This window comes from Nuphar pumila, chromosome 4 (assembly GCF_984573655.1).
Source record: "Nuphar pumila chromosome 4, dmNupPumi1.hap1.1, whole genome shotgun sequence".
Taxonomy (NCBI): domain Eukaryota; kingdom Viridiplantae; phylum Streptophyta; class Magnoliopsida; order Nymphaeales; family Nymphaeaceae; genus Nuphar; species Nuphar pumila.
The window spans coordinates 125010653-125038418 of NC_143252.1; the positions used below are offsets into that span (position 1 = coordinate 125010653).

General features: G+C 35.8%; 1 protein-coding gene and 1 pseudogene across 4 annotated transcripts in view; one reads left to right on the plus strand and one right to left on the minus strand.

The window, feature by feature from the left end:
* The first annotated feature begins 222 nt into the window (after positions 1–222).
* LOC149840928 (malate dehydrogenase, chloroplastic pseudogene) lies at positions 223–5823 on the plus strand (annotated as a pseudogene). 3 transcript variants are annotated; one of them, XR_016431408.1, is made up of 3 exons: positions 223–344; positions 568–825; positions 4199–5823. The product of XR_016431408.1 is annotated as a malate dehydrogenase, chloroplastic pseudogene, transcript variant X1 (transcript). The 3 variants fall into 3 exon arrangements; XR_016431409.1 differs by having other exon boundaries at positions 4203–5823; XR_016431410.1 differs by lacking the exon at positions 568–825 and having other exon boundaries at positions 229–344.
* Positions 5824–14154: 8331 nt separating this feature from the next.
* Positions 14155–27766, minus strand: part of LOC149840929 (acetolactate synthase small subunit 1, chloroplastic-like) — a 45381-nt gene continuing 31769 nt past the window's right edge. Inside the window, exon 12 of the mRNA XM_090003469.1 lies at positions 14155–14424. Within this exon, the coding sequence (XP_089859595.1) occupies positions 14341–14424 (84 nt within the window). The 3' untranslated portion in view covers positions 14155–14340. The remainder of the gene's footprint in view (positions 14425–27766) is intronic.

Below are 27766 nucleotides of genomic sequence, written 5' to 3' on the forward strand. Positions count from 1 at the left end.
GCCCTGCACAAACCTTCGAAGAGTGCACTCACCTCAATTGGGTTGTCGATCCGTAGCTTGGTTCACCTGAGAATTGGACCTACCATCCTCCAACGAAGTTGAGTCAAGTTGGATACGGGCACCCTCTCGAACTGTTGGACGGACCCACCCAGGACCAGTGCAAGTGCACAAATGACCTTTCGGAGGTGGCCTCAGAGATGCCTTGATTTGTACGTACCCTCCGTTGCACGGCACCACGGCACGCCAGAACGAAGAGAAAAAATAATTAGTGGTGTTATGGGTGAACCCTGAGGACAGTCCCAAAGTAAAGCCAGCAGCCCGTCGTGCAGCAGTTCAGAAAAGTGGTGAGCATCTTTTTCTGACCAACTTCATTTGTATTTGTATCGGTAAGTTTTCTCCGGGAAAAAAGGAGAGGAAAACGCGGACAAAAGGGAACGCTCTCTCTGTCTCTCTCTCTCTCTCGTACACGCAGAAGGCGTGGAATGAAGGAGAAACGGTTTATTGTTTGATTATTCTTTCATTAGATCTTGGCTACTGATGCCTTTAGTGCGTGTTTTCTAATACCAGGGGTCTGAATCAGAGATCTGTGGGCACGATTATCAAGGTCGGATCTGTTGTGGGGCCTAAACCAGATCTGACCTCCCTCAAACAGAATCTGAGATCCCCAAAATAGGCATAAATCTAAGGATTTCTGGTCCGATGGCAGAGGGTCGTACCAGAAATCTGTGGATTTGAGATTCTGGGATCTCAAATACTGAGGGCTGTTAAATCGGTCTCAAACGCTCCCTTATTTGAGCAACACTACCAACCAATTGCAGGCATCAGGTACGACATTCATATCCATATTGGTATACTTTTGTAGTGTTGGCTGTGCCATGAAAATCGACAAACTGTAGACGGTAGAGTGGCGAAACATCACTCATAGTTTTTAATGTTGTATAATATTGATAAGATATGATGGAAAGATAATTGTGGAGCAAGTTGGGGTGTCTGTATGCATATGTGCCAATTGCAGGCATCACATACGACATTCATATCCATCTTGGTATACTTTTGTAGTGTTCGCTGTGCCATGAAAATCAACAAACTGTAGATGGTTGAATGGCGAAACATCACTCATAGTTTTTAAGATTCTGTAGTATTGATAAGATATGATGGAAAGATAATTGTGGAGCAAGTTGGGGTGTCTGTATGCATGTGTGTGTGTGCGCACTCATGCAAGCAATGGATTTTTTGGTAGTCTAGGATATGATTTGAATTGAGCAAGCTAGATGTTGAGATATTTTGTTGGAGAGGGATAAGATTTATGGTGCGGGCACATACATCTGCATAAATATGTATATGCTTCTGAATGAAAATTTCTGGTGTTGCACAGAAACACAAACACTTGCACACACTTTTCTGGACTGTATTATATTCCATGTTCTTCATTCATGTCAAAGTTCAGTTCTGGTTTGCTTCAGGCTACCAATGCCTAAGAGTCAAGACTTTTTATGTGGCTTGCTCAGTTGAAAAAATATGAATTGTATCTTGTAATCCAACTTTTGATGTAGTTTTTGTTGACATGGTTGGCTTAGTCTACTTGCCAATGGACAACCAGCAATGCTATCTTTATTCTAAGGAAATATTTTTTTTGTCTTATATGGTAACTAAGCATATTTTGGTTTCATAGTTTTATCCTTTGTTAGCCCTTTATCAAAAATATCTTTTACACATTTAAATATCAGGGTATTTTGCAAATATCGTGAAATATTTGATCACATATTACAAAACAAGGACAATAAATATCTGACAACATGAAAGTCATCATGTTTTTTATGTATGTTGATGATAATTGAGTCTTTGTCATGAAAATTTCTCAAGATTTTTAAAATTTGAGCAAGACAAATTATTTTCCTCTAACCTTTCTAGTTTTGAGAGATGTTCCTAACAAGAAACTTTTTTAATAAAATTTGCTTTAGTTCTCCTGAGAACATCATATTCTGTTAGTGCCTTATTTCCTGTTGTTGAATATAGAATTAAAACTATGTCTTAGTTCTGCCCTTGCTCTCTGAAATTGTCTAATTCTTTTTCTTATTTTATGGCATGCACATTGTCTTTATGCTGTCCAGTTGTCCTAATTGATGCGATGATAACAGAGGCTGTATTGGCTGCATAAGTGTGCCCAATAGTGTCTGTGCAGATTGGAGTAATGGAATTATGGATTGAAAAAGCAAGCATTTGTGAATAGGATAGAACCAAGCTTGTGCAAATAAGAGATGACATGCCATAAGAATGATTTTGAGATATATGTCAAACTTTCCTTGACTCCATATGACCAGAAAATCAATATTCTTTTTGGAACATGAATCTGTTCCAATTCTAAGGCACTTTTTTTTCTGAAATTTTTTATTAATCTGTTATGGTATAAAACTCATGAGTCATACTATGAAACTTTGGGAGAGGGTGATTGAGTATAGGTTGAGGAAGGTTGCCATGATATCGGAGAATCAATTTGGTTTTATGCCTGGAAGATCAACTATGGAAGCTATACATCTTCTTAGACAACTTATTGAGAGATATAGAGAGGGGAATAAAGATTTGCATATGGTTTTTATTGATTTGGAGAAGGCATATGATAGAGTACCTAGGGATGTTCTCTGGTGGACAATGATAAAGAAAGGTATCTCTCTCAAGTATATTAGTATAATTAAAGATATGTACGAAGGAGTAGTAACCAATGTCCGCACTTGTGGAGGAGTGACAAACAATTTCCCTATAACGGTTGGGTTACATCAAGGATCTGCATTAAGCCCTTTCCTTTTTGCTATAGTGATAGATGAACTTACGAGATCAATTCAAGAAAATGTGTTGTGGTGTATGTTGTTTGCTGATGATATTGTTTTGATTGATGAGTCTAGAGCTGAGGTTAATGTTAAGTTAGAATTATGGAGACAGACATTGGAAGCAAGAGGTTTTACGTTGAGTAAGAGTAAGACAGAATATATGAAATGTCGGTTTAGTAAGCAACGAAGTAGTGATGAGAGTGTAGTGAAGCTTGGTGAGCAAGAAATAGCGGTGGATGACTGTTTCAAATATTTGGGATCTATCATTCAAAAGAATGGAGAAATTGATGGAGATGTAAATCATAGGATTAAGGTTGGGTGGATGAAATGAAAAAGTGCAACTGGAGTGTTGTGCGATCGTAGAATGCCATTGCGGTTGAAGGAAAAGTTTTATAGGACGACAATTAGACCCGCTTTACTATATGGTACGGAATGTTGGGCTGCCAAGAGACATCATTTTCAAAAAATGAGTGTAATTGAGATGTGTATGCTTCGATGGATGTGTGGAAAGACACTAAAAGATAAGATTCGGAACGAGGAAATACGTAAGAAGGTAGGCGTTGCATCCATTGAAAATAAGATGAGTGAGAATCGTTTACGATGGTTTGGGCATATTCGGCGAAGGCCTAATGATGCTCCGGTTAGAAGGATGGAGAAATGGGAAAATATATTAGCTAAAAGAGGTCGGGGTAGGCCTAAGAAGACTTGGATGGAGATGATAAGAAAGGCTATGAATGCTTTGAACCTCACCGAGGACATGACATTGGATAGAAATGAGTGGAGGAGAAGGATTCATGTGGAGGACCCAAAATGATTTTCTTTTTTGTTCATATCGCCGACCCCAATTGTTTGGGATGAAGGCGTTGTTGTTGTTGTTGTTGTTTTGGTTCTGTCTAGATTTTACTTGCATGATAATTGGTGCCTTAACCATTTTTCACATTATAATTTCTTATTTGGCCTCTACAAGAATTTCATTCAAAATCTTTGCAGTATGATCATCCTCATTGAAGTATATACATTATACAATGTCCTTTGGTCTGTCTAAGGGATTTTTTTGGTTTAGTGTTTGTTTCTCCTTGAAAATGACTAGTGTACTAACCTTTATCAGGTTTATCTCTTTGTAAAACAATCCTGTTTGTTTGATCATGGATTATGGCATTATGCATTATCTGATGCTTCTATATGTCATAGTTTTATAACTGGATAGCTTATAACCTTTTCACATGGCACATTCTTTCCTATTTGAGTGTCTTTAAGAATAAGGCATTGATCATTGGTGTTATCATCGAATTAACTGTATTTTGTGTTTGCCTTTGCTGTGGCGTTCAAAATGAGTACCTTTTGAGATCTTACAAATGTCTCGGTTTCTGAAGCCAGAGTAGGTTGTCAATCAAAATGGCATCAACTGCAGCAGTCCCTTCATCTCTTGGCTTGGTTGCTCCATTTAGCACTCAAGCTTCTTCAGGATCAAAGTTTAGCATGGTTGATGCAAGACTCAAGTCGAGGAAGAATTTTAAGAGTTTCAGTGGTCTGAAAGCTGCATGTGTTAGAGTTGACTCAGGCGCATCCTTCTTGGGAAGGGAAAGCAGTGCTGCCCTCTTAGTATCGTCAAGGTCAAGAGGAGGCAAACATCCGCAAAGGGCCTATAAATGCCTCTTTCCCCAAGCCTCATCATTTAAAGTGGCTGTCCTTGGTGCTGCTGGAGGAATTGGGCAGCCTCTAGCACTTCTGATCAAGATGTCCCCCTTGGTGTCTTCCTTGCATCTTTATGATATTGCCAATGTCAAGGGGGTTACTGCTGATCTTAGTCATTGCAATACTCCTTCTCAGGTGTTGGGTTTCACTGGGCCTTCTGAGCTGCCTGATTCCTTGAAGGGCGTGGATGTCGTTGTTATCCCAGCTGGAGTGCCAAGAAAGCCTGGCATGACCCGTGATGATCTTTTCAATATCAATGCTGGAATTGTGAAGACCCTGGTTGAAGCTGTAGCGGATAACTGCGCTGATGCCTTTATTCATATCATAAGCAATCCTGTCAATTCTACTGTACTTATTGCAGCTGAGGTTTTAAAGCAGAAAGGTGTGTATGATCCAAAGAAGCTTTTTGGGGTCACAACTCTTGATGTTGTGAGGGCAAATACATTTGTTGCTCAGAAGAAGAATTTGAGGCTTATGGATGTCGATGTGCCAGTTGTAGGTGGACATGCCGGGATCACAATTTTACCCCTGCTGTCAAAGACTAAGTCTTCTGCAACATTTACTGATGAGGAAGTGGAAGAGCTTACCGTGAGAATCCAAAATGCTGGCACTGAGGTTGTTGAGGCAAAAGCAGGTGCAGGATCAGCTACTCTTTCAATGGCATATGCAGCAGCTAGATTCGTGGAATCGTCGCTCAGAGCCTTGGATGGAGATGAGGATGTATATGAGTGTTCATATGTTCAGTCAGAACTTACTGAACTTCCCTTCTTTGCATCAAGGGTCAAGCTTGGTAGGAAAGGTGTGGAAGCTATAATAGGTGCTGATCTTCAAGGCCTGACAGAGTACGAGGCAAAGGCTTTGGATGCACTGAAGCCAGAATTGAAGGCAAGCATTGACAAGGGAATTGCTTTCGCACAGAAGCAAGTTACTGCTGCTTTCTGACGAAGGAGTATGGTGAAGTCTTTGATTATTGGAGAAAATAACATACTGGAAGAGCTTTCCTTCTCTGCGTAAATAATCTCATTAATGACTCCATTTTTGTAGAGTAGCAGTTCAAATCATCAATGTGGTTCTCCTACCGAAGAGTTTTGATTGCAATGTAGTAGTGTGCGGTACGCTTCTGTTTTTCATGTTTTCTTCTTTGGATCCTGGTTATTGTAATGGCTATCAGACAAGCCTGTGCTTTTCACATGTACCTCATGAAAAAGTTAGTTGAGTAGTAGTCCTTTGAAGTAGCAAATACATAGTTTTGTTAACGTTGTTAATCTGTTTTGGTGGTAGTTTTATTAATCTGTTGATCTCATTTGTTGGCGGTGTACACTAAAGAGTCGTCCTACAAATTCACTTCCTTGTTTAACGGACGGAACCAATGTTGTAAAACGGGTTGAGGCGTAGGGAAGCGGTCAACCATAAATGAAGCGAGGCGGAAAGTGTAAACCTTAAAAAAATATATTTTTAAAAACTTTTAAAAAATATTTAAAATATAAATAAATAAAAAATGTTTTATTCATGAAGCAAAAACCAATATAAAGTAGGAAATATCAAATAAATATAAAAAATATGAGAATAACATGTAAAACAATAGAAGAAACATTAACACAATAACTTGATCTATCTAAGTATTTTGCAAATAAAATGAGCATTAAATAAAAAATAAAGTAACAAAATCATTAAAAATTAAATTCATTTACATTATATCATCATCATATAATGCATATTTGCATTAACAACCAAAAGTTAATGTATTTGTCTAAGACTCTTCATTACAAGTGCAAATGAAGGACAAAAAAAATAGATGCAATTTTTATATGAAAATCTACAAATTTACACGTAAAAAAATCTTCGAAAAATTATCGTACTGTACGAAAAATATGACATGTTTTCAAAAATGCTCTATAAGTTTTGCTATTTCTCTAATGTCCAAAATCACAAATACCCAACTTCAATATGACCTTTTTAACTCTCATGTGCAGAACCGGTGAAGTTTGCATGATATGTCGCTATGCTCCTTAGGTAACGCAAACAACCACTTGAAAAGAGATCCACACATTTTTTCTTGCGAACATCACAAAGGTCACATAAAATTTATGTGTGAACTTTTTGTTAATCTCAAAACTTCAGAACATCGCACATATGTCATGGAGTTCGCAAATAATTTCATATGAAGCTCGTTTCATTGTCAACCTTCAGAAAATCACAAAAAACTCACAAAGTTCACACATATTTCACGAAGTTCGCAAATAATTTGTGAGAACTTCATGAGTATAAAAAATGAAACTCTACAATTCAGATTTTTTAGAGTTATTTGTGGTCTCCAACCAGTGGTCCCTATCTTACAGTGGAAATTCGAAACGGAATAAAGGCTTTGGCATATTACAGATCCATCATATCATTACATTTTTTTAAATAGTTTTAAAAATTACAATGGAAATTCAAAACGGGATAAAAGCTTTGGCGTATTACAGGTCCATCATATCATTCACACATAAATTTAAAATTTAACATCCATATTTAATAATATCAGAGTCTTTAAACAAATGTGAGTATTCGCAATCCAAAACACTAGCAAAAAGAGAAAAGATTTGGCTTGGTTCCCGTCACAACCTCCTGCAATCACATTGGTCCTCTAATCACTACCTGAAAAATATTTTAATAATAGAGTCAGACTTAACAAGTCCTTAGTAGGAAAGCACTATTCAATATACATAAATTAAAACAAGCATGCACAAGTATATTCTAATACTCACACATGCATATATCAATTGTTACTTTAAGAATACATATGATGCAATGCTTTATAGGATTTTCAATCATTCACACTTGCATAATTCTTTCAATCAGAACAGTTACATATTCATAAGCATTGAAACATGCATGAGTAGTTAATAATGTATGCACTTACCATTGCAGAACGATCAACCATTTATGCATGAGTGACTTTTTATCTTTAATTAGGTTTTCTTTTAAAATAATACGTCATGCCTAACTACATGCACAATTAATTCAGGTTTCAGTTCTTAGCCCTGAAGGTATTAACATAGACTTAAACTTAAATTAGGGTCATGCCGTAGGAGTGTTTTCATATAATTGTGGCTTTGGCCTGATCAGACACCTTTCACCGGTCCTACAGGTGAGGGACGAGCACATCGAGAGAGCGCCCCTAATACCGTTATCTCGATGCATCAGTTTTTCACTCATAAGTTTCTATCCTCCACGTTACAGTCTAATGTGAAGAGTTTTTCTATCTTCGTAGCTAGGGAGGCGCAACCTTCTATGCTAAAAAATAGTATCTATGAAGTTAGAAGTATCGCTTACCCTCTCTTTGCAAGCATCATATTTTAGTGTTAAATGGTTAAACTTTTTAAATTCATTAATTCCATGCAACACACACTTATGAATCCAATTTAAGGATTCGACCTCTTTCGGGCCCATGGATACACATTATTAAAAATGCAAACTTCATATATCATTACATAATTTTTTCTTTCTTTTATTTTTGGCTTAAGCACACATTCATCATTAAGCAATGAATATAACAATTAGATGCATCCAAATATTCACATTCCATGTTTACTTTATTCATTTCAATATCAATTTTGCAATGCAAATCATTTGTGCTATAAACACAATAATCATATCACATCTCTAATTGGACACCCAATACTTCCATATAGTCAATATTAGATTTTATATGCAGTACCATTCATCTAATATAAAAACATATTCGAATATCGGCAAGACATTGCTAACCTTGTCTTTAGCTGGTTCGAAATCCGTCAGACCCCTAAGTTGTCGGACTGTTATGACTATCACAAAACCGTGTACAGCTTGTGGATAGAGTTGACTTTTTTTATAAATTATAGAAAATTCTGCCAGCTTTTTGAAGCCATAAATTGTTCATAAAAAATTCTCGGTATGAGGAAGACACGATCGGTTTAGTGTACACCTATACTGTAATGCACTAGATTTCCAAAATATTACTAAGTCAAAAATTCATGGATTTCTTTTTTTTTCTTTGCAATAGAACTTAGAAAAGGTTTTTTGTAGCGAAAATGACCGATAATGAGTCATCAGTTTTAGAAAATACTGGGCAAGTCACAAGTATGTGGCCAAGCACTCATTAACCACTAATGTGTTCTATTTATCAAAACGAGTTGTTTATTACAAACATCACTGCTTGAAAAAGTAGTATTCTATGAAACTCATTTTATAAAGGAAGCAGTGCAACATTGTCTGGAGAAACTCTAGAACTCGATGTCGCCTTGCTCTGTATATTGTATCGCTGGTTCAACACCTGTATTCCCCATTAAACAGGGTCAGAACCATTGCTGGTTTGGTAAGAAAGCATTCAATCACATCAAGTATAAACTCATGACAATACACAGACCACTTAGGGCCACAGTTTGCAACAATGACGCTTAAGTCTCCACAACTTAGCGTATATCGTGAAAGCTTTCTCAAGGCCACGAGTTGAACATTTCGCTCAAGTCTTCAAGACTTGGCATATATCACGTGAGCCTCTTTAAGGACTCAATTGGAATATCAAGCTCAAGTCTTCAAAACTTGGCACATCTGTATCTCACGAATCCAAGCGTGAGCTCCTTAAGCTTATTTTAGTTGAGCGGATACAACATGGGTTTTTTGCCCTATCAGTTCAATAGTATATCGATTTTGACACCTTTTTCAATGTTATGCAAGACTTGTCAAAATAATGTACATTCATTCATACATCGTTGAACCTAGAACTAATGCATTGTCTCGATATTAACCGTTCACCCCTAGTACACGAAAGAAGCTTAAACTTTGGCATTAACGTGACGTTCTGGGGGTTTATTATTCTATGTATTTTAGATACCCTAGAGGCCTAATGACCCTGCCAAAAAATCTAGTAGTGTGAAACACATACTTTCGTGTTCCTACATGATTTAAAATTGTTATATCCTTGTTTCCAGCATGATTGAATGAATATTTATTTTCTTTCATGTGTTTACGTTATGAATCATATTTTTGCAAATTTATTTCATGTGTTATATGATGATTTTGCATGATAGCATCTTAAACTAGATATTATGTACATAAATCATGAAATATATTGATAGTGTAGGATTCGATACATGTTTTATGATCATATAATGTCTTTATGAGTCTATATGGTGCATAGATACAGTATATGTGATTGATGTATAATTGAAAATTAATATTACACATTGACGCTTGTTGTTTTCCTATATTTATCATGTTTTATATTGTGATGCACATGCTATCATAATTTTCTTAACTGAGTCATTGTGAAAAAATAATTATAGCTCTCAAACCAAATTTTCTCTGACCAAATTCTTTTATGGAGACCTTCTAAACATTTGGAAGGTATCTCAAAAAAAATTGGGCCCTAGTGGTCATACGAAATTGAGGGTTACAGTTGCTGCAACACAAGACAAAAATTTTGGTATGTGTGCAAAGCAGTTTTTGATAGTCAGTTTTGCAGAAAATCTAATGAATCAAAGGTTTGGTGTTTATGGCTAATTTTTGGATATGTGATGGTCATTATATGGATAAATCTAATAAAAATAATAAAAATAATATTTTTTATTTTCTATCAATCTCAAAGTCTCACACAAGTCGTGTGAAATTCAGGATTCTGCAAAAAAACAAGATTTGGAACTGTCTCAGACAAGGTCCAGTCCAGAAAATTTAGAAACTTCATATGATGGATTTTTTTATAAAATCAAATGCATTTATAAGCTAACAAGTGTAGCTAACACCAAAAAAATGGGAGGTTGAGATCCCTCTTGGAATAGCTCTGGTGATTGCTTCTTTATGAAGCAAATTTCTATTAGTTTTGACAAAATAGAAAAATGGTTTTTGGTCCATGAATTTCTATGGGGAAATGACATTATTTGTCTTTGAATTATCACCTGGATATGAGAGCTAATAACCTCTGGTATGACTGTGAATCTTTATGGGTTCATATATGTTCAGTATGATGGTCTAACAAACCCGTGAATAGTATAAAAATTCTGATGTGCAATCCCTAGTTTGGGACAATGTCATGTCTTGTAAACCTATTCTGTTTGAAATATTATGCTTGCTTATGATGTGGGATGTTAATTGTATATTTTCTAATATGTGATGTTTCATATTTATATTGTATGCAAGTATGTTGATTATTTATGCATGATGACATATGAGACTACGTGTTAACATATGAGTTTTAGGCATGATAAGTGAGTCATGTAGTGTGTATAGGCATACATGTCTTATTTTATGTAATTCATGGTTCATTTTATATTGAAATGAGTTGCATGCATCATGTAGTGTGATATGTGGCATGTGAAGTGTTGTAAGTCATGTAAGACATGCATACACTGGGCTCACGGGTGGGCTAGGTTCAGTGAAACCAGGGGTGCTTGTGAGTATCAAGTTATGTTATAATAAACATGTTTGTACGCACTTAAGCCTTAAAGAGGCATGTCTCTTGGGTGCTTCTTAAGGGAGAGTACGTACCTTTAGATGGATCAGATGGGCTATATTTAGTTGCACCTCAGAAAAGTTTAGGGGTGTGAGTTCATGCCTTGTAAGGCAATATGATAAGTTGCCCAAAGTATAGCTTAGGGCTAAAGAGGCCGATATTGAGTGCATCGAGTGTTGTTGTTCAGCCCAGTGTCATAACACCTATTAGCTCATTTGAACCTCGGCCTACCTTGGAGAAGGTAAGAGGTACACACAACCGACTAATAGTTATGTTTTTTTGAAGGGCAAAGGTGCCTCCTTGGTCCCTAGTCATCAGTTGTAGGGGGCCTAGACCGCTAAAGAGGGAGACCAGTATAGATCTCCAAGCAGGGTGATCAATGCTACAATAGTATATTTTAACATTTTTAGAGGCTTTCTTTAGGTGCCTATACCAAACACACAATATATATCATTTAGCTTCATAAACTAGCATGTGAGAGAAGAACATCCATATACACAAAAAACACATACACACACATTATATATATATATAATCATAAACATAGTAAACCCTAAACGATAAATCTGGTGACAATTATTAAAGAAAATACGTACAAAGAAACACACAAAAAAAAATCCACAACAACTAAATACAAATATATACATCTACAGCATGGGGTTGTTCACATGATCATATCTACAAAAAAAAGCATTAAATCATTAAGAAAACAACAACAAAAAATTAAACATTGTACCCAACATACCATGTTTATTATACAAGATCTGCGACATATAAATAACAAAACTAGAAGATGGAATAGAAGCATACGAATCATCGAAACAAATAAAAAAATTTGTATTTCAAAACAAAAAATGGTTTAACAGTTAAATATGTGCTTACCACACAAAATTTTAATTGATGATTTCATAATACTCAAGAATGAAATCCCGTCAAAATAGTTGCCAAAAGTACTGTAAAAGAAAGTCATCACCGTGAAGCAAGTTAGGGACCACAAAGAACCCTAAAAAGTCATGTGAAAAGAATTTGGGGAGCGATGTTTTGGTTTTTATATTAAACTATTTCACACATACTTTTATGTGAACTTCGTCAGGTATTTCGATGTTTGAGAGTAACATGAGGTTCACATAAAATTATGTGTGAACTGCATGATTTATGTGCGATGTTTCAAAGTTTGATATTAACACTAAGTCTGCACATAATTTTATACAACCTTTAAGTGGGAGTTTGTGTTACCCGAGGAGCGGAGCGATATATCACGCGAACTTCATCAGCTTCTCACATGCAAGGGTTAAAAAGGTCATAACGAAGTTGGATATTTGCAATTTTGGACATGGGAGAATAGCAAAAATTTTGAGGCATTTTGGGAAATGCATTATATTTGTCATATAGTACGATCATTTTTTGTATATTTTATGCTGACTTGAGAAAGTTCACATAAAATATGTGCGAACTTTCTCAAATCCACATATATTTTATGCAGACTAACTCAAGTCCGCATAAAATATATGTAGATTTCCTTATCTGCATAAAATATATAAAGACTTGAGGAAGTTTGCATATATTTTATGCAGACTTGAGAAAATCCACATATATTTTATGCGAATTTGAGAAAGCCTGCCTATATTTTATGTGGACTTCTTCATCCTTGCCTAAGTTCGTTGTTTGCATGTTTAGGAGGTACAGTCTATCTTCCAGATGACGTTTCTCTCTTATCGTTCATCAGATAAAGGTGATCTTGATGGCAATGAAAAGCTAATGTCTCGAACTGTCTCTTTCCTTTTTTCTATTTTTTTGGATTCTTAATGCAAATGGCCAAAAAATAACATAAAAAATAAAAAATCCACAACCCTAGATGGTGCATAGCATATTTCTATTTCAGTTTTAACTCAAAAAATGAAAGTTATAAGCCTATATCTCAGCTTTGCAACAATAGTAAAAACACAAGTTTTCAACGTCTGATATAAAAGATATAGATATGAGAACAAAGATTGTTCTACAAAAAGAATTACATATTTGGAAGAAAGTTTGAATGTGTGAAGAGTAAAAAGTTTTTTATCCAAATATTCGCTATTTTGGACATAAGAAGAATATCGAAAATTGTAATTTTTAAAGAATCACATCAAATTACCCATACAATACTATCATTTTCAATCATAAAAAAATGCTTCGGGTGTGAAACTTCCATTGGTGTTTCAATGTTCCATGAGCATACTTATAACTAAAAGCATTTATACGCATAAGAATGATTAACCTTCTCATTTATAAGAATGAGTTACACACAAAACCTTTAAAGAATGTACTCTGTTTCATATATCCAAATAGGTTGGATCCTATGTTATTCATTTAGTTACAGATTGAGACAAGATTCAAATTTTATTGTATTTGAATGATAATCAAATACAAATCATGGTTCTATTGGATATAGATTGATTTTTATATCCAATCATACATTTTAGAGAGAAAGGGAGCACTTGTTTTGTCTTCTTTTTACCCTATTCGACAGACTTACTGTTTGCTTGACAAAGTTTAAGAGAAAACTCGTGTGAAACAAGGTACTAGTTTCATCTTCGGCCTAGTTTCATTTGATAAAATATCATAGAGAGACCGTTGTGTGGCTACATAGATGCCTTAAGTTATAGCACACACGTCATCATTTCTTGTCCTTTTTAAGACTTTTTTTTGAAAAAACTGTATACACACACACACACACACACACACACACACACACATATATATATATATATATATATATATATATATATATATATAGAGAGAGAGAGAGAGAGAGAGAGAGAGAGAGAACGATTCCCATGAGATCGTGTGCAGCAACATCACATTGAAAGTTTCCTGGAGGCATCAATGTGAAGAACCTAAACCTGTCTAGAAGTCTACCTGCACTTTCCCCTGGACAGGACCCAATGCAATCTAATCCTGGACCAACTTCTAACATGGACAAAGTTGAGTCTAGCACGAGCATCCTTGTGACTCGAAGAACCAGTGGGGCCTAATTGGTGTTTGTTGGAGGCTTGGAGCAATACGAATTCATATCTGCTGGGCATCCAGTCCCCAAAGGCCTCAAAAATTTTCTGAATCGCCCACTTGGTACACCTTTTTAACATGTAGACCAGATTTAGACATATGGCTTCAATCAAACACAAACAATAGCACACATAACAGGATCGATCAAATATTCAAAATAAAAATTATTCACAAGTCACTCTCTCTCTCTCCAAAAGTTCAGGTTTAGATAAACTGGTACTTGCTGTTGCAATTTACCATTTAAGTTCCATGAGAAAATTTTACATGGCCAAACCATCGCAGAATAGACCTACTCCCGTGTCTTCAAAGCTACAAGGGAAGAGAAAAGCCACGAAGATATTTTGAATCCACACCAGACTCACGAACAAGTGCAATACGGCCCGTCCGAGCCACCTGTACGAAGACACCATGCACATATAGAACAAGTAAAAAATCAGAGACCAAACAAAACGCTTAGCTTTACTTCCTTTATGGACTTTAAGACAGCTCATTAGTGGCTTCAAACAAAATTAGATGTCTAACCGGGCTGAGCCCTTAGCAGATTCATTGTGTATCAACTGAAAGCATATGCAGACAAGGTTGGAAGCCCCTGACTGGAAATATGGTACAGAAAAATTGATCATTGGTATCTAGGCAAATCCTGCCCAACTGTTACAACTTGAATACAAAATTAACAGCAGGTCAGAAAATACATATGCCTAGCGTGTTTTATTCAGGAGAACCTTAGGCAGAGTCCATCATGGAGATGACACTAGCATGATCAATCAAGAAAAAGAGTTTAACATGCTAAGCAACCATTGATATGCCGGAGTAAAGCATGATAGGGGACCAGCAGTTTGCACCATCATTAACCAAGGGGTTTCTTTTCAGGTTTTAATCCCCTCTTGGAGCCCATCCCCCAGATTGGCTCCAAAACACACCCATCTAACCAATGCCACCAAAGATGCAAAAAAACTAAAAACAGGGGGGGGGGGGGGGGGGGGACGGACAAAATGAAGATAGTTCAGCAATAGATCACCACTGGAATTCAGGCCCAAGTCCATCAGCAAACTATTAATCATTGAAGAATCAGGTCAAGTCAATCAGTCCACATACAGCACGTCTAACCCGTTGGAAGCACTAAGCTAAGCCTTAGCAAGCTTGCCTAACATCATCCCTACAATCTAACTCGAACCAGCAAGAAAACAACTTGCTAAGAGACCACTATGATCAGTAATACCAGAACCTTTGAGTAAGACAATAATCATATAAGCAAATTCTCAGTAATTAGACAAAAGATAATGATTGCCTGATCTTCTAAGCACCATAACAGAGAGTTTGAGAGTTGCATTTGATTACCATGGATCTCAAATCCAGAGTGAACATGAGCCCCATGCAAGATCCAAGGTAAATCGAATGCTGGATCAGAAATCCCCTCGATACCAGAAAATATGAGACCCAAGGATATCACAATTCCCAAATCTCAAATCTATCCTCGCAGCTGAGATCCAAGACAATCAAATGCACTGTCGGACTCTGAGCTCCCAACTGCAGTGGAAACTGTTAAAATGTAAATTGTAACATATATATATATATATATATTATTACCTTTTTTATTTTTTCTTTATTTTTCTTCTTTATATATCGAGTTCAATTTGAACTAGATATAAAATCTAGTCAAGTTCTTGTTAGAACTTGACTAGGTTCTAGCCATTGGACTCTAGTCCAATGGCTTCAATAAGAGCCGTTGGACCATTCTTCTTGTATAAATAGGGGTGAACCCCTCAAATGTATTTACTCAATGCTTCTTAAGCATTTTTGTTATTAATAAAGATTTATTATTTCATTGTTGTGTCCTTCCTTTTATACCCTTTTATGGGTTTTGCTTGAAATGTCTTTATAGACACTCTTTTGGTAGATTCAAGTGCTTTTGTGGAAGACCGGTCAGAAAAGAACGAGAGGAGAGAGAAGCTTTGATGGCTGCAGAAGAAAACCCAATAGGGTCGGCTGCTCTTGCTTTACATTAAGTATACGCATGTACAGAAATTAGGGTACGAAAATACCCATTACAGACAATACTAAAATTACAACATGCCATTAATGAGCATGTGTTAAAATAGATAAAACAAATCAAGTCTAGATTTCACAATCGTGAGTGACATCTTTTCCCCCTCCCTCAAGTTGTACATGGTTGCCTTTTAACATCCAAAATCTTTGTAATCTTATATATATTTTATATATATAAAGGATGATACATATACATATATGGTATATATGCATATGTATCTTCCTAATTATATATATAAAATATATATTTCTCTATTATTAGGCATAAGGGTAGTTTAATCTTTTTACCTTTTTACGCATATTCCATTTGGAATATGTTTGTAACTTTATTTTTATTTTTTTATTTTATTCGTTCTTGTGGTTTGCGCCACCTAGGGAGGCTCCCCAAAGAGTCTTTGGGGAGCCCCCAACGGTCACAAATGTGATTGTTGGGGGCTCCCAACGACTCCTTTGGGAGCCCCCTATGTGGCTCCTCTCTTGTTATAAATAGGGGTCTCTCCCTTGTAATTTATTCACTCCTTTGGAGGAGCCTTTGCTCCATGTAATGGGTGTTACACCCTTCCTCTTTTCAATAATATCAACTTATGCCTTATAGGCATTTTTGCCCCTTTGTAGGTTTATGTGTTAGCACATTATGTGCTTGTGTTTTCCCCTTTAGTGGGTATATTCGCACTTCATGTGCATGTGTATTGGTTCATTATTGAACCTAATATATTCAAAGCCGTTTTCTTTCATGCTATCAGAGCAAGGTTGGGATCGAGTTGCTCTTTGTTGCATTAGGAAGCGTGCTATTCAAGAAATTTTAAAGAAGAATGATGAAGTTCTCGTTTCTCTCTTTTACTTCTTAAAATTATTTGATATGCATTATATTTTTTTAAGTATTATGCATTATGAAGAATTATATGTTTTTTCATGTGTTTCTCTCTTTTGCTTCTTAAAAATGTTTGGTATGCATTATATTTCTTTAAGTGTTGAGCATTATAAAGAATTAGATATGCTTTTGCATTTGTGTTCTCCATGTCATTATGAGTTTGGATTCTTAACAATTCCATTGAACTTTTTATATTATTCTCTTTCGTATGTCTTTTCTTGAAAAATAAGTTTTTTAAAGAAAGTTATGTTAGAAGTAAAATGTTTGTGAGAGATGTAGCATTGCTCACATACTCTCATCATAATTATTTCATATTAAAGGTATTTGTTTACCCTCTAAAATGTCTTATATGAGGTTTTTTCATAATAACATGTGTCTTTGAAAAATGATGCTTTATTTTCCTACCTAATGAGTTCTTTTTCATACGAGCAATGTTTGATTAAGAAAGCATTTTTATAATATCGGTTGAATTAAGTTTTTAAAAATGATCTCATAAAATATGGTTATCCTCTTTTCATTCTTCAATTCAATTTCAAGAATATGTTTTATTATAAGATTTATGGTCTTTATTAATGTTGCATACTTATTACATATGTTTTAAATATTTCATGTTGTGTTTATTTAAAACAGATTCATGCCATTGGTTATAATCTATTAAGTCATATAATATTATAAATTTTTGTTTATAGATTTATGCCATAACACAATCCTAGTATTCTCTTTGGGGATTTTCTCCACTTTAATAAAGTTTTCCCTCTTCCTTTCGTATGTATCCTCATTTGAGAATTTTGTTTGTTGGATCTCTTTTTGAGAGGCCTTTTTATCCTTGTGAATCTTCTTATAAGTATATACTCTTTGAGAAGATTTCATGATTGTTATAAGCTTATTTTTAATATTGATTTTTTTATGAGATTTTTTTAATATTACCATCTTTGTGAAAGCTTGAGAGTCTCAAGCATTTGCTCCTTGTTATACATACATTATTGCATGTTTGCTATTATTATGCTTTTTGCGTATTTTGTTCAAATGTTGTGAGAGTGTCTTCGTACACTTCTTTTATAAAGTATTCATGCTTGTATGCGTATTGTCTATTCATAGACATTTTCACATGGTACTCTCTTCTCAATAAAGAGATGATATATATTGCCTTCCTTAGGGCTTGTTTTGTCCCTTAGTGGACTTGTGAGATTATTCATTTCATCATTATAAGTGTTTCCGCATGTTGTCCTAAATTTGCTCATTTAAGATTATTGCCATTCTACATCTTGGTATGTACATAATTGCAATTTATAGAGGCTTGATTTGATTCTTGGATTATTCCAAATCCGTTCTCACAACATGACATTGCTTAAATATTTCATGTTGTGTTTATTGAGTCTTTTGATAATGATCATGATTGAACATAATTTCGTATCTATGCAAAATTATTATAAGGCATATTGTTGTGATTAATTATATTGGACCTTTGAATCGGCCCTCTTTGTAAAATCACATATTTGGAAAATGATTTCCCCAAGTGTTCATTGCCTTTTTATGACATTTATTTTTATCCATCACAAGTTATATGATGCATCAATCCTTTTTATGGCCTTATTGTTATATTAGAGATAATTGTTGAGGTGAGTTAAGGGCACCTTGTGTTATGTCATTTTAGATTGTCCAATTACCATATTAAAGATGGTTGTTGAGGTGAGTTATGGGCACCTTGAGACTCTAGAATGATTTGTTATATAATCTCTAATTATGAGTGTGTCACTCGTTTTCTTTTGGCCATTGATCTTATGGATGCTCTTATTTATATATAAATGTGATGGATATATGGTGTTTTGGAACCTTAAATGTTTTAAGGTATATTTAATTCAAGGGTGTTGGGGATTATTGCCCAACCTTTTATGAGTGCATTTGCACATTTGTGATTTCGTGTTTTGTGCTTTTGTGCACAAGTGTTCTAAGTGTTCTTGGTATATGTATGTTCTTACATTTATATCGTTTCATCGATTATAGTATCTTGTTAAAGATACTTTTACATACTTTTGTACACAAGTGTTCCAAGTGTTCTTATTGTGCGTATGTGCACATATTTAGTTTCAAAAAAAAAATATTGTCCAAGGTTTTATTTATATGTTTGTCATTACAAAGTTTTATTGCCTCAAAAGTCTTCTCCTCTTATACCTCTTATCTAATTGTCATCATATGTAGACAAGACATATTATTACACCATTGTGTGTTGGTAGCCCTTTGTTGGCTTTGCTCTCTTGGTCTAGTAGCTGAACACACTTGTCTTGAGTGTTATTATATGTAGACAAGTCACGTTGATTCACACCATGGTGTGTGCTTTTAGTCCATGTTGGCATTTGTGTCCTTGTTCTAGCGTTGAGATGTATGCCCATGGTTGGCTTCTTTCACTCATTTCAAGTGTCATTTTATGTAGACAAGAGATGTATTGTGTTTTAGCCCATGGTTGACTTGATACTCTTGTTCTAGTAGCTAAACATACTTGGTCTTGAGTGTATTTTTACGTAGACAAGAGATGCTTTTGGTTCATGTTGACGTGTATTCTCTTGGTCTTATCATTGATGAACTCATTTCAAGTACTATTACATGTAGACAAGAGGTTCTTTTACACACCGTTGTGTGTGTCATTGGCCTTTAATGGCATTATATTTATGTTCTTGATCTAGTAGCTTACACACTTGATTTGTGGGTTTTAGAGGACTAATGGGGTAGTTGCTTGTAATGGATGAATTATTGTTGAAATTTGTGAAATTTCATTCATATTTTGTCTTTTTAAGATACAAGTGAATCATAACATTAATATGCATATTTTAAAATCAAATTGATTTTTTTGGTCACCTTTTATATTTGATATGCAAAATGAGTTTTTGTAATCATTTGAGTGAGATGTTCCTAAATGTGTAAGGTTCTCTACTCAAATAACTCTCATTATTTTGCCCCTTAAGTGGACTTAAAACCATTTTGAACTCTTGTGTTTTATACACTCTTTTGAGCATTTCCCTCTTGAAATCTCTTTCAAAGGACTTGCTAAAAATCAAAAAACACTTGTCTTTCTATCTTATCGGTTCATATTACTTGACTAAAGTATGATTGGAGCATGATCATTAATGACTCTTTTAGGTGTTGATTCATTTCATGATATTTTATGCATATGCTCATTATAGCCTTTTGGCCCTCATTCAATAAATTATGTGCAACTTGTGCCTCTTCGTAGGCTTCTTGTGGTGTCCCTTGTGGACCATTATGTTATTCCTCGTTATGAGGTTGTGTTTGTCCAATGTTGGACTTTATGAATGCATTATGCATTCTTGTAATTTGTTTTCGCTCCCTCTTCAACATGGTATATGATTATAAAAAATTGGTTTTCTAAAATAATTTTGCATACATAAGTAATTATCTTGTTCCATCAAATCCTGTGATGAATTATGCATAGAATATCTTTTTGCACCATTACTTTTGGATGAATTATATGATATGATTTTTTTGGTTAATTCATCTTATTTGGAATATTTCACTTGATTAAAGTGCAAAGATATCTTTTACTTGGACTTCTTGATTTGTTCCACAGGATCTTGAAGATGAGAGGAAAAGAAGTACCTTGGATAGATCATGAAAGGTGCTTATCGTTAAAGACTTTGGAGGAAGACATTTGCAAAATTTCAATGGCATTCGGACTGAAGGCTCTTAAAGCCTTGAGATTCTTCCTCTTGCATTCTTCAATCTTTTCGTTCCCCCACGCAAAGTTTGAGGGGGGTGTTAAAATGTATCATTCAATCTTTGTAATCTTATATATATTTTATATATATAAAGGATGATACATATATAGTATATATGCATATGTATCTTCCTAATTATATATAAAATATATATTTCTCTATTATTAGGCATAAGGGTAGTTTAGTCTTTTTACCTTTTTTACGCATATTCCATTTGGAATATGTTTGTAACTTTATTTATTTATTTTTTTTATTCATTCTTGTGGTTTGCGCCACCTAGGGAGGCTCCCCAAAGAGTCGTTGCGGAGCCCCCAACGGTCACAAATGTGACCGTTGGAGGCTCCCAACGACTCCTTTGGGAGCCCCCTATGTGGCTCCTCTCTTGTTATAAATAGGGGTCTCCCCCTTGTAATTTATTCACTCCTTTGGAGGAGCCTTTGCTCCATGTAATGGGTGTTACACCCTTCCTCTTTTCAATAATATCAACTTATGCCATTTTTGCCCCTTTGTGGGTTTATGTGTTTGTGTTATCCCCTTTAGTGGGTATATTCGCACTTCATGTGCATGTGTATTGGTTCATTATTGAACCTAATATATTCAAAGCCGTTTTCTTTCAGTTACTTCAGCTGTAACAGCTGTCATTGATCTATATTCAGCTTCTGTGCTCGACCTGGCTATGGCCTTTTGTTTCCTATTGCTCCAGAAGACAAGATTTAAGCCAATGAAAACACAGTATCCTAAGACTGACCTACGCTCATCTGGGTCTCCTGCCCAATCTGCATCTATGTAAGTAAGAAGTTATGCATGTGATGGCCATGCATACTTTTTCTGTACAGAAGACCATTTCCTATAGTTCCTTTTAAATATCGAAAAATGCGTTTAACAACTTCCATATGTCCAATATGTGGTTCATGCATGAACTGAGATACCTGATTGACAAAATAGACAATGTCAGGCCGAGTGAAGGTAAGATACTGAAGCATTCCTATTATCCTGCGATATCCTGTAGGATCCTCATACAAATCTCCATCTTGGGAACTGAGTTTCTGATGAAGTACATTGGGTGTGCTTAGAGGCTTGCAATCTGTCATACCTGCCTTGCTAAGAACATCAACGATATACTTATGTTGAGTAAGTGTCATACCTTCAGGAGTCCTGTCAACTTCTACTCCAAGAAAGTATCGCAGCTTACCAAGATCCTTCATCTTAAATCTATGGTTCAGAAGGTTTTTAACCTGTTCAATATGTTCATTAGAGTTACATGTAATGATAATGTCATCAACATATATCAATAACAGGGTAACTATTTCTTTGCATTTGAATATGAAGAGATAATGGTCAAGAAGAGATCGACTAAAGCCATATTTTTCAACTTCAAGCGAAAAACTGTCAAACCAAGATCGAGACGCATGCTTCAGACCATATATAGCTCTCTTTAACCTGCACATGTATTCTTTAGAGTTCCCTTCTGCATACCTAGTGGGTTGCTCCATGTATACTTCTTCCTTCAGAGTTCCATGCAGAAACGGATTTTTCACGTCCAGTTGGCTGAGAGTCCGCTGATGTTCAACAACCAATGTTAGTATGATGCGGATAGTGCCCATTTTTACGACTGGACTGAAGGTTTCATCATAGTCATGTCCTTGCTCCTGTGTGAAGCCTTTGGCAACCAATCTAGCTTTGTACCGCTCGATAGTGTCATCTAGCTTATACTTTATCTTATATACCCACTTTGACCCAACCACATTTTGATTGTGTGGTCTAGGAACAATAGCCCAAGTGCCACATTCATGAAGAGCCTTTATTTCTTCGTTCATGGCTTCAATCCATCTCTTAGAATTTATTGCTTGATAAAACGTTGTGGGTTGATCTTCCTTGCCGAGAGAGGCTAAGAGGAGTTGAAAATCCATCGTGAAGTTCTCATAACTAACCCACCTATCAATTGGATGTCGAGATCGAGTAGATCTTCTGTGAACAGGTGATTGAATGAAAACAAGAGAATTTTGCTCCTGATTAGAGCTGAGAGGTATCTCCTCACATCTAGAGTAAACAATGCCTTTATACCTTTCGGGGGCCAACAGTGGTTCAAAAATCACACTTTCCTGAGTTCTTTGCGCAGCAGTAGATACGTTTCCCTCATCCCTTTGATTACATTCAGAAGAACAAACATCATCAATACTAGAAAAGAGATCTAAGTTCAACCAAGGATGATAAACTTCAATTTCTGGAGAGTGTTAGCACTATGACCAAAATTTGATTCGTCAAACACAACATTTCTGGATATTTTGATGCGCTTGCTCACAGGATCATAGCATCTGTAGCCTTTGTAATCATCAGCGTACCCAACGAATTTGTACTTTAAGGCCTTATCCTGAAACTTGTGTCGCATTGAACTGTCAACATGAACATAACATACACACCTGAATACACGCAAATCATGATAATTTGGATGCACGCCATGCAAAGAGAAATAGGATGATTTGTTTTCTAAGATGTTCATGGGCAATCGATTTATGACATAAACTGTTGTATGAAAAGCCTTTGTCTAGAAGGAAACTGAAAGATTATTGTCATGCATCATGCTCATTACACTCTCGACAATATGGCGATGCTTCCGTTCAGCAATCCCATTCTGTTGAGGTGGATGAGGGCAAGACACCTGCCTACTTATCCCATTTGTTTGGAGGAAACTAATAAAGTCATTTGAAGAGAATTCACCCCCTCCATCACTCCATCACATTGGAAACAAGTGATATTCTCAGAGAATTGATTTTGAACAAAGGAATGAAAATTCTGAAATAATTTGAAGGTTTCAGATTTACTTTTCATAAAGAATATCCATGTATATCAAGAATAGCTGCCAACAAAGATGAAATAATATATAGTGCCAAACATTAAAGAAACTGAAGCCGGACCCCAAACATTAGAACATATAATTTCAAATGGTCTTGAACCTCTTTTATTAATGAAATGAAATGGAAGAACATGACTCTTACACTGAAGACAACTAGAACATTTTTTATTATCGACACTTAAATTCAATCTTGACTTGGAAATAAGACTACTTGAAACAAGCTTATCAATAAAGCGACTACTACAATGACCCAGACGACCATGCCAAAGATTTGGCTCAATACATTCACAAAAAAAATTAAAAACACTATCAGAAAGAACTGAAGATGATGATGTGAGTTTCAAGATGGAGTCAACAGACTGAACACGAGAGAAAGGATTCTTTTAGAATACATACATATTTCCTTGACGTTTTCCTTCAGCGAACGTTTCCCTCGTGTGAAGGTCCTTAACACAAACAGAAAAAGGAGTAAACTCAACTGAAGCATTAATGTCATCAACAAGCTTAGATACAAACAATATTTTTCTTGATATTAGGAGTATGAATGACATTTGAAAGAACAAGAGAAGAGTTGGACATAGGAATTACAGAATTTCCAATGTGCGAAATATAGTGGTGAGACTCATCTCCAGTGACTACTATTTCTACCAACATAAGGAACAAGATTTAGGAGCTTACCAGCATCACCAGTGACATGAGTGGTTGCACCAGAATCAACATACCAAGTGCCTTGATCATTTTGTTTGATGTTCAATTCAGCCAAGACAGATAATAACAGTTCTTTGACTTCTCCATTATTCTTCAATGTATTTGTTCTCTTTCTTGTCTCCAATTGCTTTCCTCTATTTTGTGGGTTAAACCAGCAATTTGCCTTTATGTGCCCCTTTTTGTTGCAGAAAAAGCAGGTAGGTATTGTTCTTTGCCTTTGCAGATTATGAGGCATACTGGGAGTAGGTAATATTCCACGAGCTCCTTGTTCATTCCTCTCTTGACCTCCCCTTTCTCGAGATTCATACTTGCCACGTCATCGACCATAGTTAACTCCTGTGGCAAGAACATCGTGTGCTCCAATGGGGTTGTAATTACCTTCAGACAATCCTTTCAAAGTCATTTCATACTGTAAGAGCTTAGCACGAAGATCTTCAAATGTAGGTAAGTGTGGCAAACACAGCAAGGAAGTAACCATCATATGATAATCGGGTCCCAGCCCGCTCAAGGTTTGTTGCACCATATCTTTGTCACTGACCGCGCAACCCACAATAGCCAATTGATCTGTGATAGTTTTCATTTTGTTTAAATACTCCATGACAGTCATGGAGTCTTTTCTCAGCATTTGAAACTCTTTATTTAAAAATAAAACTCTAACCCGAGAAACTTGAGAATACGTCTGAACAAGACAATGCCATAACTGCATAGCTGTGCAGTCATCTGGGATTGCCACAAGTACCTCCTGTGACAGGGTGGAAGTGATGTAGGCAACAAAAGCCTGATCTCGCTTCATCCAGGATATATATTATAGATTTCTGACAAAAGTAACGGAAGTGTCACCCTCCCCAGTCTTGCCATCTTGTGATATGAACTCTGGAGGAACAGAAACATAGCCATCTAGATGTCCAGAAAGGTCCTGACTTCTTATGAATGGGATGATTTGTCTTTTCCAGGTGAGAAAATTGTAGTTGTTCAGTTTCTCATATACAAGTTGGCTAAGAAAGTTGGAAGAAAGGCCAGATTGAGAAGCAGAAAAAGAATCCATAGGCGATTAAAGGCGAAAGCAAGACTTTGAAAGAGCAACAAATAAAAATCAGAAATAAAAGTCCGAACTAAGAACAAGTTTCAGAGAACTCGACTGTCTTTTTTTTTTTACAGACCAACCCGAGATAGAAACCGAGGTTATGCAGTAAACCGATCTGAATAAAGATCAGTCAATGAAATGCAAAACAAAAATACGTTATTTGAATATAATGTGCTTTTCTTTTCAAAAAAAGCAAATAAAAATAAAAGAAAGGAAACCCAAAAAGAAAAGGGACCTGATATTTTACTCAGATCGAAATATCTAAATCTGACCTTATTTTTCTGAAGAAAATAAGAAACAATATAGATGTGATGTGAAAAGAAAATGAAATCACGTCAAAGAGGATAACGAGTAAGAAATAGGAAATAGAAAAATATGCAGAAAGAAAGAGAATACGTTGGCTGGAATATGTAGATTTAGATTTTAGAAATAGAAAGAGATAGGATGCAGATTTTAGAAATAGAAAAAGCAAATATGCAAAAATAAAGATAATATGTTGGCTGGAAAAGAAAGTGTAAGAAAATAAGGAATACCTTGGAAGAAGACCTTGGAGAGGATCACGGCTATCATACCATGTCAGAAAAGAATGAGAGAGGAGAGAGAAGCTCTGATGGCTGCAGAAGAAAACCCAATAGGGTCGGTTGTTCTTGCTTTACATTAAGTATACGCATGTACAGAAATTAGGGTACGAAAATACCCATTACAGACAATACTAAAATTATAACATGCCATTAATGAGCATGTGTTAAAATAGCTAAAACGAATTGGTCCAGACCCAGTCGTGAGTGACGACGTCTTTTCAAGACCACCATTTCATTATATGGTATCAAAGTCGTGGAGATCTTAGATCTTAAAGAGCTTCCATCTTGTTTTCCGTGCCTCACTTGCAAAAAGTATTTCATCACCTTGTTCTTGACTCAAGAAGATTCGGTTGAAGGAAGCTATTGAAGAAACTTTTGCTACAAAAATTTGTATTCCATTAAGCGTCAATTTTGGGAAGATTTAGATGTAGTAGTACAAGGAATATCTTATGGAGAAAGGCTTTTCATCGGCGGTGACGTTAATGGGCATGTAGGCATTAGTAGGGATGGATTTGAGAGTATCCATGGAGGTTATGGTATAGGAGAAAGAAACGAAAGTGTAGAAAGGATTTTAGATTTTGGTTTGTCTTATGATATGATCTTAGCAAACACTTGGTTTAGGAAGAGGGAGTCTCACCTAGTAACATTTAAAAGTGGGGTTAATACGAGTCAGATAGATTTTTTCCTACTTAGAAAGAGAGATAGGGGTTGTTGCATCGATTGTAAGGTTATACTGGGAGAAAGTGTAGCTACACAACATAGAGTCTTAATTTTAGATCTTAGAATTAGACAATGCCGCAAAAGGGATAGACATATGATAGATCCTAGAATTAAGTGGTGGGCACTGAAATGAGTTAAACAAGGAATGTTTGTAGAGCGGGTAGTTAAGGAAGTTGATTGGTGTCTCGAGGAGGATTCAGAATCTATGTGGAATAAGATAGCGGATGGCATGACAAAGGTGGCTAAGGAGGTATTGGGTGAGTCTAAAGGTGGTGCACCACTAGGTAAGGATACATCGTGGCGGAACGAGGATGTCAAATTAGCTATTAAGGTTAAAAGAGAGTGTTATAGAAATCTAAGTAAAAATCGTGATAATGAGAATTTAGAGAAGTATATGATAGCAAAGAAGGAAGCTAAAAAAGTAGTTCAGAACGTGAGTGATAAGGTATATAAGGAGGTTTATGACAAGTTGGATACCAAAGAGGGCGAGAAGGATATTTATAGGCTTGCAAAGATGAGAGATAGGAAATCGAGGGATCTGGGTATGATTAGATGTATCAAAGATGAAACGCAAAGGGTTTTAGTCAAAGATGAGGAGATTAAGGAGAGATGGAAAGATTATTTTGATAAGCTATTTAATGAAAGTCATGCTCAAGATCTTGAAGACTTTTTCATTCCTTTTCATGAGATGAATCGTGACTTCATGCGCAAGATTCAAAAGAAAGAAATTGCAGAGGCTTTGAAGAAAATGAAATCAAGAAGGGCAGTTGGCCCAGATGGTATACCTATCGAGGCTTGGAAATGCTTGGAAGAGAAAGGTTTAGAATGGTTGACAAATCTTTTTAACAACATTTGGCGGACAAATAAGATGCCTAATGAGTGGAGGAAGAGTACTTTGGTGCCTCTATATAAGAATAAGGGTGATATACAAGATTACACAAACTATCGTGGTATAAAACTCATGAGTCATACTATGAAACTTTGGGAGAGGGTGATTGAGTCTAGGTTGAAGAAGATTGTCATGATATCGGAGAATCAATTTGGTTTTATGCCTGGAAGATCAACTATGGAAGCTATACATCTTCTTAGACAACTTATTGAGAGAAATAGAGAGAGGAACAAAGATTTGCATATGGTTTT